The sequence below is a fragment of the Sciurus carolinensis genome, chromosome 9 (assembly GCF_902686445.1).
Source record: "Sciurus carolinensis chromosome 9, mSciCar1.2, whole genome shotgun sequence".
In the NCBI taxonomy this organism is placed as follows: Eukaryota; Metazoa; Chordata; class Mammalia; order Rodentia; family Sciuridae; genus Sciurus; species Sciurus carolinensis.
Window position 1 is genome coordinate 126,632,002 of NC_062221.1, and position 18,186 is coordinate 126,650,187.

At 38.5% G+C, this 18,186-nt stretch overlaps 1 protein-coding gene across 1 annotated transcript in view; it reads right to left on the reverse strand.

Annotated features, from left to right (window-relative positions):
• The window catches only part of Ltn1 (listerin E3 ubiquitin protein ligase 1), a 50,365-nt gene extending 39,959 nt beyond the window's left edge, over window positions 1–10,406 (reverse strand). Inside the window, exons 1-4 of the mRNA XM_047564477.1 lie at window positions 10,298–10,406; window positions 5,015–5,218; window positions 4,320–4,418; window positions 3,446–3,676 (exon numbers count right to left, since the gene is read on the reverse strand). Of these exons, the coding sequence (XP_047420433.1) occupies window positions 3,446–3,676; window positions 4,320–4,418; window positions 5,015–5,218; window positions 10,298–10,339 (576 nt within the window). The 5' untranslated portion in view covers window positions 10,340–10,406. The remainder of the gene's footprint in view (window positions 1–3,445; window positions 3,677–4,319; window positions 4,419–5,014; window positions 5,219–10,297) is intronic.
• Between the last annotated feature and the right edge of the window lie 7,780 nt (window positions 10,407–18,186).

Below are 18,186 nucleotides of genomic sequence, written 5' to 3' on the forward strand. Positions count from 1 at the left end.
TCAAAAACCATTTTCTCCAGACACAGTGGCATACTCCCATAATCCCAACTACTCAGAAGCCTAAGGCAGGAGGATTCCAAATTGGAGGCCAGACTTCATGATACCTCACACTCATAACATCGATCATTTGGTGTTGAGGGCCGTCTTAGACAAGATGGCGCCTGGTAGTGAGCCAAAGGGCACTGGCTACCAAAATAAGGAAGTACCTAAAAAGCTGGCTTGCTGTTACTAGTTCCTTGGAGACTTATGACGTATTAACACCAGGGTCAAGGATTGGCTATCTAATATCATGCCACGCGTGAACAGCTCGTGATTTATATGGTGTTATGCTGGCATTCCTCTGCATGCTCTCCTGCGTGAGAGAAAGCTTTGCTGTAATTGGCTGATAAGCTAGGAGCCTGGGGGAGGAGAGAGGGAGAGAAAAGAAGTAGGAAGATAGTGGAAGAACAAAGGAGACAGAGAAACAGGGAGGATGCAATAAATCTCAAACTAAAGATTAGTGGTGTCTCCTTTCTCCGCGCCGGTTCCACTGGACGGAACAATTTGGTATTTTAAATGAAGCAATGGAAGGGTTAGAGGATTCCTTTTGAGAATATGGTTGAAGACACAAATTCTTTCCCTAGGAAAAAAAAGTGGTGCACCTGAGAAATGAAGAATGGAAAAACATAAATATGAAACTATAATCAAGTAATGCACTGGAGGGGAGATGTTGAGAAGGACCTGTTAGGTCAAGAGATCAGATAGATAAATATGGACCAATGAGGCAGAGTTTTGTATGTTAAGATTAAGAAATCTGAACTTGAAGTGTAATAGAAAGCCACAGGGTAACTAGCTGAAAGGAGGAAGGTAAGGAGAAGGTGATAGAGGGAAATATTTAGGCAGGATTATACACATGGTGCTGTGGAAATAGACTGAGCACTAAATAAGGAATGACTGTCAGCATTAATATTTTTAAATTCTCAATTCCCCCCTCAGTCTCATTCCACTTTTATTTCCTGATTAATTTTAACAATTTTGGTTGTGTGATACACAATGGGAATGGCAGATACAAAGGGAAGAAATAAGACACTATTAGATACAGAATCACTGAAAACCATAGAAAGTTATGGATGATATCAATCTGGCAACAATGTTGACTAAAGGTAGAAAAACTTTCATATCTAGTAATGATAATATAAATTTGTCCTTTTGAAGGGTAATTTATCATTTATCTATAACAATTTTATTCTTATCCTTTGACTTGACATACAGTTACAAGAAATTCTAGTAACTATCACTTCCACAAGAGTAATAAGAGATTTAACTCAAGAATATTCAGCCAGGTGTGGTGAAACACATGCTACTCAAGGCCAGCCTGGGCAATTCAGTAAGACCCCATCTCAAAATAAAATTTTCACAAAGGGCCAGGGATGCACCTCAGTGGAAGGATGTTTGCCTAGTAGGCATAAGGTCCTAGTGTATACACACATACACACACACACACACACACACACACAGAGTTCACTCCCTAGTATACATACACACACACACACACACACACAAAAGGAATGTTCATTGAAGCAACATTTGTTATAATAAAAAATGTTAAAACCCAAATGTATATTAATACAAAAGGAATTAAATAAACTATTATAGATCCATATAAAGGATACCAAAGAGCCAACAAAAAAATCAGGTAGATGTGTATATATGTATTATACAGAAATATGGAAGAAAATAATTTTAGATGTCTAAATATACTGTGTTTATTAAATATTACAAAGCATACATCAAAATATTTTAGATAGTATGATAAATTAAGTTTTATAAATGAAAGATGGGAAATGTAAATATTATAGAAAGGTTCAATATGAAGTGTTAATTTTGTTAAAAATCCAAAATGGTCAATTGTGTTTAATACCACTTTTAAAAGGCAACCACAGGTAGCCCAGTGGTAGAGCACTTGCCTAGTATGTTCGATCCCCAGCGCCACAAATTTAAAAGGGCAAACCTTTTCATTGTTGATATTTCACTTAGTTATTCCCCTACTGTGATATTGTGAGATATATTTTGTGAATTTCACTCATGGTTCCTGGCTTATAATTGCCTCCCCAAGGCAGGCCACAAAAATCAGAATTTCTCTTCCTCAAGGCTGGTCATGGAAACTCTAATCTTGCCCTGCCTTTTAGTCTCAGTGCTGGCCATAAAGAAACTTCCTGACCTACCCTTGTCCAGTAGTATGTCATAAGGCCCCCCCCTCATTCCAGAAGGGTCCTGCCCCATAACCTGGAGGAAGACTTCACAAAGAGCCCAAGAATACTGAAGCAGATGAGCCTTGCTGGGTTTCCCCACCTTATTAGCTTTAGATCATACCCTTTGTTCAATCACATGTTCACAGTTGCCCATGCTTTAATCAAGCCAATGTAATTCAATTTCCATAAAAACCCCAAAGGACAGACCTTGGTAGCTGCTGGACAGCTGAACATGTGGATGCATGCAGGAAGGCAAACAAGAACTCATCCACATGCCAGAAGGTACTCTTGATCTGGCTGCTCATTTGTATCCTTTAAAATAACCCTAAATGAATGGAGTTGGAGAATAAATGGATGGAGTTGGAGAATAGCATGCTAAGGGAAATAAACCAATCCCAAAAAACCAAAGGCTGAATGTTTTCTCTGATAAGTGGATGCTTATAAGTGGATGGGGGGGCTGGGGAGATAGCTCAGTCGGTAGAGTGCAAGGCCTTGGGTTTGATCCCCAGCACCCAAAAACAAAACAAAAACAAAAAAATAAGTGGATAGGGAGAGGGGGCCAGTATGGAGGAGCACTGGATTATGTAGAGGGGAGGGGTGGGAGTGGGGGAAGGAAGGATAGAGGAATGAGACAAATATCATTACCCTATGTACATGTATGATTACACAAATGGTGTAAATCTCCAGCATGTACAACCATAGAAATGAAAAGTTGTACCCTATTTGTGCACAACAAATCAAAATGTATTCTGTAAAAATAAAAAATAAAACTGAAAAAAATAATCTTTAAAATAAACCAGTAAATACAAGTATAGTATTTCCCTTAGTTCTGTACACCACTCTAGCAAATTAATTGAAACTAAAGAGAGGGTTATAGGAATCACAATTTTTAGCTGGTCAGTCAAAAATTTCAAAGGTCCAGACCTGCAATTGAGTCTGAAATGGGGGCAGTTTTGGGGACTAAGCCCTCAACCAAAGCTAAGTCCAAGGAGACAGTATCAGAACAGAATTAAATAAGAGGACACTCAGTAGGTGGTAGAGAAATTCCCATAGCCTTTGAGGTCATGAAAGTCTTCTGTGTTGATTGTGGTGAGAGTAGAGGATAAAACTTTTTTCCTGACACACCTACAATGGCAGGTAAGAGAACTGTCATTGTAACAGATCTTATACACCTTAAATACTTAAAGAGAAAAATAAAATTTCCAAAAACTTACGATGGTAATTTCATCCTTACAAAATGCTATGGCTTCAGGTTGCTTGCTTGGAGGGAAAGCTGCTTCAAATGCATCTTTTGCTGCACATGCGGCTGGTGTATAGGTATCACACTGGGCCATTAGCCAATATCCCATTAAACTTTTTAAGTAGGGAGCCAAGTGTTTCTTTACTTTTAGGATAAGTTTTTCAAAAGCTTGCTGTGTGGCTTCTCGAACCCGGCGGTCATGATCCTATTGGAAATATGTGTCATTTTAAAATAAATACAAATACAAGCATTTCTATATAAGCTACAATGACCCATTATTAGGAATTCACCTGTGTACAGAGCCAAAGTGAAACAATTTTTGAGGGTATAGCTCAGTGGAAAAATACACATTTTGTATTCATATGGCCCTGGGTTTGATATCCAGAATGACAACAGAAAAATTATTTTGAAATATTGAGAATTTGGGATTTTTTTAAATCACAAATTATGTAAAATAATTAAATTTTCCTTTTTCTCCTTCCCCAATAAGATTAAGATTGTATTCAAGATGGATTTAAAGGTGGGCACAGATCACATAATTCATTCTCCTTTGACAGCAAATATACAAAGAAATAAAATAACTGCCAAAATTTATTATGACTGCAAAGTATCTAGGTATTTCTCTGGTAATGACCTAATTTCTGAAAATATATTCTCAACACTCCTTCAAATCAATATGATCTAATCTGCATAACAATCCTGACATAAAATTTAAAAACCCTCACCAATAATGGATCACTTACATGACAGTCACCATGATTTCACCTAAAATACATACATACATACACACACACACACACACACACACATACATACATACAACAAACTAGTAAATTTAAAATACTTACAAGTGAAATTTTACAGAAAATTCTTGGCCAATATGGAAGAACTCCTTTTACAATTTCTGTGTCTCTCTCCATACACATGGTTCCAAATTCCTGCATGGCCTAAAAGTAATTTATTAACATCATTAAGGATTAACAGCCATAATATTGGCTATTGATCATTCTGTTCTGAAAGCTCAGTCTACTTTATGTAATGGGTGAATACATTATTTCTGTGTATGTCATATGGTTTTAATATAAAGAGTTGTTTCACCGTCTATAAAAGTAGAAACTATTCATCTGCATTTTTAAAAAAATAATATACAAAGAAATTTTAAATCACAGGGCTGAGCTGAGAAATGATACCTGTCTATATCCCAGCTACTCAAAAGGGCTCCAGAAGGAAGATCACTTGGGACCAGAAGCTCCAGATTAGTCAAGGCATTATAGTAAGACCTCATTTTTAAATAAAAGATAAAATTACATTCCCTAATGGTAAAAAAACATACAGTCAAAATTCTAAAGGTTTAAAATGTTTCAGAGCAATGAACTAATGTATAAGCCACATGTATTAACTAAACTTACTTCTAAATGTCAGAAAAAAGTACAACTATAAAAGAATTAATGATCATTTATTGTTCTTTATACTAAATATGCTAATGACATTTGTTTTAACAAAAAAAAATTTTTGATCATTTTATTAAAACAAGAAAACTTGCTTTTAATTTTGTTGTGACGTCTTTCTTAGAAAGTTTCCGAAGCACCATTCGAAAATCAGAATCTACGAGACTGTCTATTTCTTCAGCTCCTTGAATAGCAGGAACATAGCCTAGGTCACTGTGAGATGTTCCAAAACCAATAAATCCAGGCACTGTTCCCTGTTCTTTTGCAAGGAGTTCTGCAGCTCGACCACTGTTTGAAGGCTGATAAGAAAACAGGAAGAAAAAAGTCAAGAGTCTAAGAATTCAAATTTTAATTACATAATTCCTTGACAATTTTCATAAGAACAAACTATTTTTGAGTACTTGTTTTTCCTAGCCTAAGATTTCATCTATTGCAGTATTTCCCAAAAGTGAATATTTCTGTTACCACGAACTTACCAATAATGATCCTACAAGTCACCCAGTATTTCCTGGTTTCCTAATTATGAGAACAATGTTTTTGAAGCTGTAGATACAATCCATAGGCGACTCATATTATCAATAGGTAATGAGTAATAAGAGAATTTTAAAGAAATGGAATAAAATTTTAAAAACCAGAATATACCACATGATAAAATTTCATAAATATTATTTTGTGAAATTTTTTTTCAGACTTTCGCATAAATAGCCTTTATTCACATGCATTGTCCAATGATATAGTATTAACTAATAAATGGGTCTAATCTTTTCATTCATCCATTCATTCAAAAGATGTTTGTTTATTTGTTTGTTTATTTATTTTGGGTACTGGTGATTGAACCCAGGGACACTTAACCACTGAGCCACATCCCCAGCCCTTCTGATTTATTTTGAGACAGGGTCTCACTAAGTTGCTTAGGACCTCACTTAGTTGCTAAGGATGGGCCTTAAACTTGAGATCCTCCTGCCTCAGCCTCCCAAGTTACTGGTATTACAGGCATGTGCCCCTGTGCCCAGCTCAACACATATTTATTAAGCAATTACCATGGGACAGATCTAATGATAGCTGCTTCTAGACAGAGTCCCTCAAGAGCAGATACATTCATTTCCACATACTCAAAGCCTAACCTGTTGGGATAATATTACATTGTTAGGCCATAAAGTTCAATGCAATGGTCAAAATATAAAACCACAGTCAGGGGTTTGTCTGATAAACAATATAGTATTCTCTCAGTACTAAAAGTTAGAGAGTAATTTGTTACAGAGAAAGAAAATATTTGAACTATTAAAAGAAAGTAACTTATTCATTGTTATCTAAGGGGAAAATGCTTCAAACAACCACCATATGATGACATTGCACTAGATATTACAATATCTATGTTCATATAGTTCTTACTTCTCTATAGGGATAATTGCAAAGGATTATCCAAATGTGTGATTTAAACAACTTGTATCTAGCAAAATCATGTTTGGGAAACATTGACAAGGAATAATCTGGCCTGCTTTCTAATCTGAACTGAGTAAACAGAAATGAACATCATGACCTGAATAACATGTTTTTTTCAAACTGCAGCATTACAGACTAATTCCAAAAAAAGATCTCTATATTGAAACTTTATTAAAATGAAATAATATTATTCAGTTCAGCTTTCTCAATATTGGCACATGAATAAAGAGTACAAAGGAAATTAATGAATTATAATAATGATGAAAACTAAATGATGACATTAGCTATCAGCAGAATGTTACTTAAAATTTCATTTGTAAACAGTTTCTTTTATTATGAAACAATCAGAAATTAATTACCACTCAAGGAGTCAAGGTTGTGTTCCAAACTAACTTGAAATACCAAAGCTGACAACAATTACTAGGGGTAGAAGAAAAGGTATCCTGATTTTCAGTTTCCTATTTAAAAGTAACAAGTTATTTTTTAATGTACTAATTGTATCTTTTACTCGTGTCTACTTTGAATTTAAAATACAGTTGCTATCTTTGTAGGTTAGATGTTTATACCCATAGTTCAATCAAAATTAAGAACCTTGATTCACACCCCTGTTAACCCCAGTGGCTCTGAAGGCTGAGACAGGAGGATCTTGAGTTCAAAGCTAGCATCAGCAATATTGTGGCAAAGAAACAGGAGACTCTGTCTCTAAATCAAATACAAAATAGGGCTGGTGATGTGGCTCAGTAGTTAAGTGCCGCTGAGTTCAATCTCTGGTACCCCCTCCTCTACAAAAAAAAAAAAAAAAAAAAAAGAAACTTGATTCTATCTCTGGCTGTTAATTTTTCTTATACAGTGCCTACTTCTGTCTAATTCTTTTGTGCCTGGCTTCTGCAGGTATTTCAGGTAGCAATCCTTAATCTACAGTTTAAGGACCAAACTGCATAGAGAAGATCTTTCACGCTGGGGGCAATGGCACATGCCTGTAATCCCTGGAGCTTGGGAGGCTGAGGCAGGAGGATCATGAATTTAAAGCCAGCCTCAGCAACTTAGCAAAGGCCTAAGCAACTGAGACCCTGTCTCTAAATAAAAAAATTTTTAAAGGAGTTGGGGATGTGGCTCAGTGGTTAAGTATCCCTGGGTTTAATCCCCAGTACCAAAAAACAAAAAAAAACTTTTATCATCTGTTCATCTGTCAATTTTTCCCACTCTTATCTCCTTTCACTCTCTCCAAACCTACTTTCTCTTAATTGTGCTGCCCTCATTCATGTTCCAAACTGAATTCAAGGTTCCCTGAATATGTCATATATGCCCTTTCACAACTCAATCTTCTTTTATTATTATTGTTTATGTTTTTAGTTATTGGTGGACACAACACCTTTATTTTATTTATTTATGTGGTGCTGAGGATCGAACTCTGCCTCATGCATGTGAGGCAAGTGCTCTACCACTGAGCTACAAACCCAGCCAGACAATTTAATAATTATATACTGCTTTCTCTCCAACTGAAAACTCTTCCTTCCTTTTCAATGACTGACAAACTTCTACTCATCCTTCAAAACACTCATATTTATAGCATTTGTCTCCCTTAGGTCAGTCACCATTTTCTGTTCTCACACTTGCTGCTTATACCTGTATTGTAACTAATCAATACATTATAACATTTGGTTATGATCTGTCTCTATCATCAAACTAATAGTTCAAGAACAGCAGAATTTTTCTATCATCTTTGCACATAGGGCATCCAGTACTCAATTTTCTGTTGAATGAATGTCACTCTAACGTTCCAATTCCCAACTCTGCAATTTCCTGGTTACATGAACTTAGGCAAGTTAATGTCTCTAAACTTCAGTTCCATCATCTTTAAAATGAGATAAGAGTAATTAACCCATTACTTGAGTCAACATCAAACTTTTTAAAAAATTATATATATATATATACATATATATATATATATAGAGTTGTTGATGAACCTTTATTTTATTCATCTACTTGTATGCAGTGGTGAGAATCGTACCCATTGCCTCACACATGCTAGGCAAGCGCTGTACCACTGAGCCACAACCCCAACCCCCAGACTTAAGTGTTTAAACCACCAGGGTAATAAGAACTTCAGCAAGTAATGTCAAAGGATGCTAAAACCACTGGTAAAAATTTGTGGGAGAATAGTATAGTCAGTCTCAGACTACCTCTCTCCATATTTATTATTAGCCAAGAGAAAAAGATCACTTTACAGTGCAGGATACACCTTAACCCAGTGATTAAACAAGTACCATTAATAATGGAACAAAGAAAAGTAACATGTGCCCCTAGTGAGATGCACTGAAAAGATCCATCAACTATGAAGCATTTCTGTCAAATATTGTCTAACCTGAATAAAATCATACAGAAACCATTAAAATCTAAATTAAACAAAAACATACACCTGAACTCTTCCAAATTCTATCATAAAAGACACCCCCCCAGTGGGGGGTAAGGGAGAAAACCATAGGCAAAACTGTCTAGATCAAAAGGAACTAAATAATAACTAAATGGAATCAGTGATCCTTGACTGGATCACAAATGTTTTTCAAATGACTTATCTTTTAACAAGAAAACAAAAAGATTATAGAGAACATTTACTGAGATGAGTACAGACAATGTCGCTTATTATATTAGAGTATTATACCAAATTGCTCTTGGTTATGTAGAAAAATGGCATTGTTTTTAGAAGATACATCCGAAAGTCCTTACGAGTTAAGGAACCCAGTTTCTGCAACTAACTCTCATAAGATTCAGCAAAATATATAATTTGAGTCTAAAAGCAAATGTGATCAAATGTTAACAGTTGGTGAATCCAGGTAAAGCACATATGGATTGTCATTCTAACATTCTTGCAACTTTTGCTCATACTGAGAACTTTTCAAAACTAAAATGTTGATAAATGTTTAAAATACAAAACATTGATAAGCCAAGTAGAGTACTTAGCACAGTATTTAAGTAAGTTACTACAATTGTTGGTATTCCAAAACAGACTAAGTGACAGATCTAAAAAACGCAGTTTCAACCACCAGAATTAGCTGAATCCCAAACAGGAAAAGGGCAGTTCCATAAAATTGGACATAACACACCTTGCATCATAAAAAGTAACATCGAAACATCCCTTAGGATGAGAGCAGCAGAAGTAACGTATAAAAACACCTTCCTTCAAAATATTTACATTCTAGCGAAGCAAGTGAGTAAATTACGTACTAGGTTGGAAGTCATAAATTCAAAGGACTAAAAAAAAAAAAAAAATAGGGAAGAAGAACAGGGAATAGGGGACAGTATTTAAAATGAGTCGACTGGGAGAACTCACTGACATGTCTAGAAGAAAATCTGGAGCCACCTAACAGAAGAGCGCTGGGAGCCTGCCAGGCAAGGCCAAGGCACAGTGAGGTCAGTGCAGCTGGATGAAGTGAGGGCAGAAGCGGGAGCTGAGCATGAGGCCGGAGCGGGAAAGAGGCAACGGGAAGCGGCGAGAAGTCGCCCACAAACCACTGGCCTTTACCCCGAGGCACGAGGGGAGCCACGAAAGGTTTCCGAGCAAGGACGGACGTGGCCCGAGGTATCTCGCACGCCCGGCTCAAGGTAATTTCCTCCCACCCAACTCTCCTTCCCAGCCCCCCGCCCCGCCGCGCGACACCTCGGCCAGGTAACCTTCCAGTTACAGCTGACACCGAACCACTTCTTAGCGAAAACTGTGCACGCTCCGGCATGGAACGTCTTTTCTCTCACAATTGCCCAAACTGCTCAAAGACAGCCCATCCTGCCCTCGGGGACTCACAACAGGGAGGTCACACTCGACACGGAAACACACGCCTCCCCACAGCCACGCTCCAGACACCCTCAGGCTGCGCTGCCGGCGCGCCGCGGGTGGCGAGGCGCAGACTGCCCCGTCGGCCAGGCCAACCTGCACTCACCCTCAGGTTCCCCTTGGTCCGCTGCTTGTTCTTCCCGCCCATGATCGCGCTAGCAGCCGCACTCTCAATCTGCAGCCCCGAGGTTGACACGGCCGGGCCACAACTTCCGGTCTCTTGTGCCGGAAGGGGGCTTACAGTAACAACTTCCCCCGGCCCGCCCCTTCCGCCGCCCACCCCGCCCTCCTACTGCCCCACTTCCGCTCCGGCTGCTGAGGCTGAGTCTCTGAGCCTCTGTTGCCCTAGACGCCACAATTGAGGTCGCTCCTGTCTGCGTGTAATCGCTACTGGCCAATGGGAAGCCAGGCATTGGACCCTTGGCGCCAAATCCTGTCTTCCTTGCTTTCAGAGGCCAGAGTTGTTGGCTAGGAAATTGGCCTGAGCTGTAGAGCATGAATTTCACAGAAGGGTAGCAATAAAATAACATGGTAGTACAGCTGTAATGCACCAATTTTAAAAATGTAGAAAAAAATGGTATTGTAGTGACTGTGCAAAGATAGGAAGGTGCTAGATTTTTTCCCCTCCAGTTTATTGAATATAAAAAAATTATATATATAAAGTGACCAGGACCTGCTCCTTCAAAACATAGTTCTTTATCACTAATATCTTGATAGATCCATCTTTAATGGTCTGAGAACATTAAAAAAGCAACTTATGTTAAAGTAAGTAGTAGAGCGTCCAATGCACATTAAGTAATTGACTCAACTACCGAAATTTAATGATCTTATGAGCTAATGAAGATGGAACACGTTCCTTTGACAGACTGCCGGAGACTTTATATGAGATGTCAAAAGATCACTTTGTAATCCCAGTGATTCAGGAGACAGACAGGAGGATCAACAAGTTTTACACCAGCCTCAGCAATTTAGTGAGTCCCTTTCTTAAAGTTAAAAAATAAAAAGGCCTGGGGATGTGACTCAGTGGTAAAGTGCCCTGGATTCAATCCCCAGCACCCACCCCCCAACAAAAAGTTTACTTTGCACACTACTACTGTGATGCCAGCATGTTTCTAGATCATAATGTTCCAATTCTCCAGGCACCACAAGAATATCAAGTAGGGTCATGGGTTCACTTAGATACTTGCTGTACTGGAACAGATATCATCCAAGCTTGCTCATTTAACAGGGTCCCAGGGCGGTCCAGATTAAATCATTGAAAATATGTACAAACAACTTCAACAATGAATGGATATTTCAGTGTATCCTCCGCATGCTGCTCCAAAGTCAGCTCCATTCCACCAGTCATTCACCCCAGCCAGGACCACCCCCATTCTTGTCCTCACTTTTCCTTATCATGAGTTTAGAGGAAATTGCTGAACTTTTTAAACAATCAATGAGTTTCAGGAAAGGATGAGACTGCAGATTTGTGCTGCTTCAATTTTCCTCCTGCACAGGATTTTGAATCAGTCACAAGATTTCTAGGAAGGAACTCTTTCATGGGGTACATAATGTAAAACATCAGCTAAGATGGGTAGTTATATTCTGGAATTAAACTTTATCTCATAAATAATCTAGTTCAGTGTTATTTTTTAAATCAAAGTAACATTTACTACTTTTCAAACTTCTGAGCTACAAAGGACTTAGGTGTGGTTCTTTATATGCAACTGGCAAAAGCTCCACAAGAATAGCCTCAGGCCGGGCTTGGTGACACGAGGCTAAGACAAGAGGCTCGTGAGTTCAAGAACAACTCAGTGACACCCTGATCTAAGTGAAATACAAAATAGGGTTGGGGAATGTGGTTCAGTGGTTGAGTGCTCCTGAGTTCAATCCCCGGTACCTGCCCACCCCTACCCCTACCCTCACCAAAAAAAAAAAAAAAAAAAAAAAACATTCTCAGAAGCAGAAGACATGACTCCCATTCCATTGCTGCTTTTACCCTGGGAAAACCACTTTTGGTTCAGAGTGTGTAATCACTAGCTTCTCCATCTGCTAAAACCTCAGTTACTCCTAAACAGGTCAGTATAGTACAGAAATAGGAAAGAAAATTAAAAGGTAAATCTTATCCAGAATTGTTCACATGTGCTCTGGGAGCCTTCCACACAAATGATTGCCAGATTCCCCAGACATGCTAAACCCAGTCAGGGAAAGCTCCTTTGCAAGCTCTGAAATTTTTTTTTTTTTAACAGCTGTTGAAGAGATGATGGCTCTAGATCCACAGCTGGGTGAGAATGGAGTCTGGTTGTACGTACTTTCTTTGGAGATGGAAGTTGTGAGATCACTGCAGACATACTCAGAGACGTGCTCCATCCTGTAGAATTGGATGTACAGACTTTTTCACAATTACCCTAAAAATGCAAATTCAAATCTGTGTTCGGTAGGATCTGCTGGGATTGTCTTTAGGTTTTTCACCTGATGAGAAAATGTTACTTCTTTAGGTCCATAAAAATCACATACAGATCATTTGTAATTCTCACACACACACACACACACACACACACACACACACACGAGAAGATGTGAAATTGAACAGAGAATTTCTGTAACTAACCTGATCATAATTTCAGGTGGAACATCAGGAAATTTGAAGAGAAACATACGAGCTGGATAACATATTATCTCCAAAATAAAATAGATTTCTCTTAAGATTTGTTCCTTCTATACATAATAACTTTGCTTATCATAAAAACTGAGCATATCATAGATCTCCCTGGCATCTCCAGGTTTATATTCACAGTAAACTTTGAAATATTTCAATTCCACGGTCCTCATTTCAATAAGATCTTCCGGTTCTTCTACCGTCACCTTTTCACTCACAATGAACTTGTTCTCACTGTGTGATGCTCACAGGAAGGTCTAATTCAAAGTGCTGTGCCTTCTCCTGCTCAGTCTCATTCTTCGACTATTTATGAGTTTCTGTGAATTTATATCCACAAACTTGGGAGAATCCAGTCAGCTAGAAATGTGACTTGTGAAGGAAAAATGTACTTGATCATCAAAAAATAAGTTTTCCCCTTTATTCCACTTTCAGGTATACTCTACAAAGATAAAAAATATATAGTGAAATCTAATGGCAAACAAAACAAAACAAAATCTACTGACATTTGTTTATAAATGTTGAAAAAAGTATTAATTCATTGTTATTAAGTTTGATTAGCTGTTACCTCCAACTTCCAAAAAGACCTATTTTTTAAAAGCAAACTTGTTATGTAAGGAGCTGCAACATTACATAAGTAGTATATGCCAAGAAAGCATTTGTGTTATCTTTGGAGAAAAGAAGAGTAAATACCATGTCCTTGAAGTGATCCTCCCTGTTCTCAAAAATCTAACCAAGCCAAGGGAAAAATGAGAGCAAGTCTGGTCCAGAATGTCCAGATACATATTATCTTGAAGCTTTTGTGAATGCTGGGAATTAGGGTTCATTAGTGTTATTTATAGAAACCTGCTTTCTTAAATTATGCCAAGTTTCCAAGAATGTTGGTCATACAATGGGATGGAGCAAACTAAATTGCTGTTTCTGTAATCTAACTTATAAACACCCTGCCTGTAGTAACTGGTGTGGATCAGAACACTGTGAAGAGGGAGTGTTCATCCAGCCACCCCTGGACAAAGCATTGTTTGGGGAATAGGATTGCTGTTTTCTGGTGAAGGACCAGAAGCACCATGTAAAACAGACAGAGGTGTCCCTGTCCAGGCCATTGCTACTGGACCTTCTGGTGAAGCACCTGTCCAGCCTGTTACCACTAGATCTTCCCATAAGCATTGCTCAATAACTTTATGTCTCTTATCCCAGCTCTGATGTCTTCTTTGATGTCTTGTTGAGAACAGGTTGATCTCTGTGCAGCTAACTGTCTCAATCACCCGGATGCAGGCAATACAGCACAAACAGAACTGCTGGGCCCCCGTGCTTTTCAAGGTTGTTAAGAGATATTTGTCTGAGGAATGTGCAGCTGCCTGGAGACCTTATCTATCAAAGACAGGGGGCCTAGCCCCGACTCATCTCCTGCATAGTTCACCCCTTCCCTCCTCCCTTTTTCCTCTAGGACTGTTCAGTTCTGGCGGGACCCAATGAGAATCAAATGGATTGGCAGGACCCAACCAGAGGAGGACTAATGTTCAGCTGTTCAAATGTTAACCAATAACGTACAGGTTTGTGTGTGAATGCTTGGAAATCTTTTAAATAGAGGGCTTTCTCGCCCCTCGGGGCCGCTCCCCACTCAGCCATGCAATGGTCTGAGAGGCTGGTTGTGGTCCAAGCTTGAGCTTACAATAAAACCTCGTTGTGTGTCTTGCATTACCGTGTGTGCACTTTGACTCTCTGGTGATCAGTCCATATCGGGGACCAGTCGATATTGGACCCTAACAGTCTCAGCAACCTATCCCATGACTCCAGCACAGCTGGGCTCTGCATTTGTCTGTCAACTGGATAATTCAAGAGAGTCAATAGAACAAATAAGGTAGTTCACTAACTTTACAAGATTAATGTACGATAAGAATGATTTCACTAGGTATCGGACATAACACAGCATAATTTTTTGTGTCCTCCACTAGATTACAATCTTCATTGGGGAAAGAATTTTGTCTTCCTTGTTCACAAGATTTTTCCCAGAAGCTAGTAAATGCTTGCATGTTTAGTACTCAACAAATATTTTCAATCAATATATTACTGGACATATGAATTAACAGAAGGATCAAAATAAATTATTCTATTGATGATAATAATTTAAAAATAGAGCACTTAGAGTTTCTAAGAAATGGACAGATCCTATATTTTTCAAAATCCATAAAATTTATTGAGTGTAATAAGAAAACTTATAAAACAGAACAAAAAAACAGGTATGGGAGGGGAAAAGATTACATTGTAAATATATAAACACTAAATATAGTCTACACATTCAAATTAATTCCAATAAATGTCCAAATAGGATTTTTTTTTCAAAATTAAAAAACCATTCTAGAGTTGAACTGAAAGAATAAATATTTTGGAAATGCCAAGGAACTTGTAAAGACTAAAGGAGGAAATTGCCCTATAAATACCAAATGAATGATAAAGACACAGTGATTCAAATAGAAGATGACTGGATTAAGGAATACATAGAGAACTGGTAAAGGGTTACTTCTGGGTATGTTTATAAGGGTGTTTTCAGGGGATACTGGCGTGTAGGTGAATGAAATGATGGGGAAGGTTCATACTCAGTGTGAGTGGGCACCATCTAATCAGCTGGTGGCCTGAATGGAACAAAAAAATAAATACCAGGGAAAAGGATTTTCTTTCTCCTGAGCTTGGACACTCTCGTCACCCTGCCCTTAGACACCAGGGCCCCAGGCTCTCTGGCACTGGGACTTAGACGAGAGGCCCTCCAGGTTCTCCGAGATCACGCACTGGTCTTCCCTGGCTGCGAGGCTCTGGGCCTTGGACTGAGCCACACCACTCACATCCTGGAGTCTCCAGCACAGAGATGGCCTGTTGTGGGACTTCCTGGCCTTCACCTGAAACAATTCCTCCAATAAATCCCCTGTTCTATATCTATCTATATCTATATCTATCCTACTGGTTCTGTCTCTCTGAAGCACCCTAGTTCAGAGGTAAAGACACAAATTTAAGTAGAGAACAAATTTAAGACAAGATAACAAATTTCAAGTCACTGGAAAAAGATAAATTATATTTCCATAAATTATGGTTTTTGTTTTTTGTTTTTTGTTTTGCAGTACTAGGGATTGAAGGCAGAGGTGCTTCTATCACAGAGCTACATCCCCAGTCCTTTTTATTTTATTTTGAGACAGGGTTTCATTAAGTTGCCTAGGCTGGCCTTGAACTTGAGATCCTCCTACCTTCACCTTTCTTGTCATTGATCACTGGGATTATAAGCATGCGCCACCATGCCCAGCATAAATTATGTTTTAAGTTCATTTTAAATAAACTAAAAGGAAAAAGGAAAAGAAAGGTGGGGGCAGATCACATGAAAATCAAAGGGAGATCAGTAGAGGGAAGGGACCAAGGAGTGGGAGATGGTGGGGGAGGAGGAAGTTCTGGGACATGATATTGGCCAATTATATTGTGAGCATGTATGAATATGTACCAACAAAGCCCACTGTTATGTACAATTATAATGCACCAATACAAAATGTGGGATGAAATAAAATAAAGTCTTACTAGACATTGAACAAAAAAGCATATTAGACTAAGACTATGCTGTGGTAGATTAATTAATGAGATTTAAAAGAAAAAAAATGCAACCATAAATGTACCAGCAGAGTACATGGGTAAATTTTTTATTTCAAAATAGCATTTGCTGGCTGGGGATATAGCTCAGTTGGTAGAGTGCTTGCCTTGCAAGCACAAGGCCCTGGGTTCGTTTCCCAGCACAAAAAAAAAAAAAAAAAAAAAAAAAATTAGCATTTGCTGGCAGCTTCCCAAATTCACAGGAAAATATTAATGAAAACACTGAAAAAGAGAAAAAGTCATAGCACAACTAATAACCTATTTCCAGAAGTTGGCGGGAAACCATAGCAGTACTTCTGGACTTGTGAGGGTAAGTGGAATTGCTATATCATAAACCAAAACCTGAGTGACCAAGAGGTATCTGAAATAAAAGAGTTTACTAAGTCATTACAGATGTTATGGAGAAAAAGAAGAATAATGTCCTGGGACAAGTTCCCACAACTACCAACAACCTGGACAGGTAGCTGTTGGAAAATGTCCGTCAGACCACATCCAAGAACATTAAAAAAAAAAAAAAAAAAAATTGGAGGGAAGGAACTCCGTATAACCCACGCTGGTTATAAGTAAGAGGTGAAGGACAATGTGAAGCAGGCAGTGTTGGGATAGAAGGATAGTCTGTATGGAGAAGTACTTTTTTCTTGATTGATTGGGGTTGAAAAAAGAATGCAGTGGTACTTTGAGGGGTATCTTCCAGGGGTTTTGGGTTAAGGGTTCAACTTGTGCTGAGGAATTTGGAAAGGTTTCTGTTTGTTAATTGGTTGGTTGGCTTGGCCCAAACCTCTTAGTAGAATAACTTCCCCTATCTCTATTTTCCTCCATCTTCTTTAAATCTCAGAATTTCTCCTGTTTGTCTATATATTAACTTCCCTACCACATACACAAGCACCCTTATAAATTGTGTCTTTCCTTGCCATTCTGACCTCTGCTGCGACCTGTATGGCCGTGAATTCAGGTTACTGGTCTAGGTGGTGAGGAGATGGAGAAAAGACAAACAGACACACAAATAGAGAAAAAGCTGGATCTTGGTGGTTGACTATAACCCTGGTAGGAAAGTAGTGACAGACAGCAAGCTCAGCACGTTTATTATATAGGTATAACATCAAAAGAATTTATTGTGAGAAAGTTTCTTCGAAGTAAGCAGAACCAAAGTCATGAGTATAAACAGTCTGATTATGATTATTAGCTTGCACCCAAAATTTCTACCCCTGAGCATTTGGCATCTGAATCTCAAGGCCAAGAACCAAATAGCTCACAGGCTGGCACAGAACCCCTGATTGAACAGGACATCACCATAGCAACTGGGCAGTCTCAAATCGATGTCTTTGCACTGAGAGTTCCCAAGAGAGACATTGCTTCTGTCACAGGACAGTTCAAGACCATAATTCAGTTGCCATTCCTGACAAACCTCTACTCCAATTTGCTCTACCAAGCACTTCCTTCCAATATATGTTCTGAGACTGCAACTCCATGATTAGCCAATATCCATCTTTGGCTAATGACAGTGATTCCACAGCAGTCTTCCTATGACAGCTATTTATCATCTAAAATTTCAGTCCATAGGGGCTTGGGAGTAGGGACAGGGTTCTCTTTGTTACACTTTATTTAAAACAAGAAATTATTCTTTTCAGACTTCTGTGAACAGACAACACCTCCTCCTAATATATGTCCTCTATCAGCCCTCTGGTCACTCCCTTTTTTCTCTCCTAAGACTTAGTACTTGATCTCCCACATGA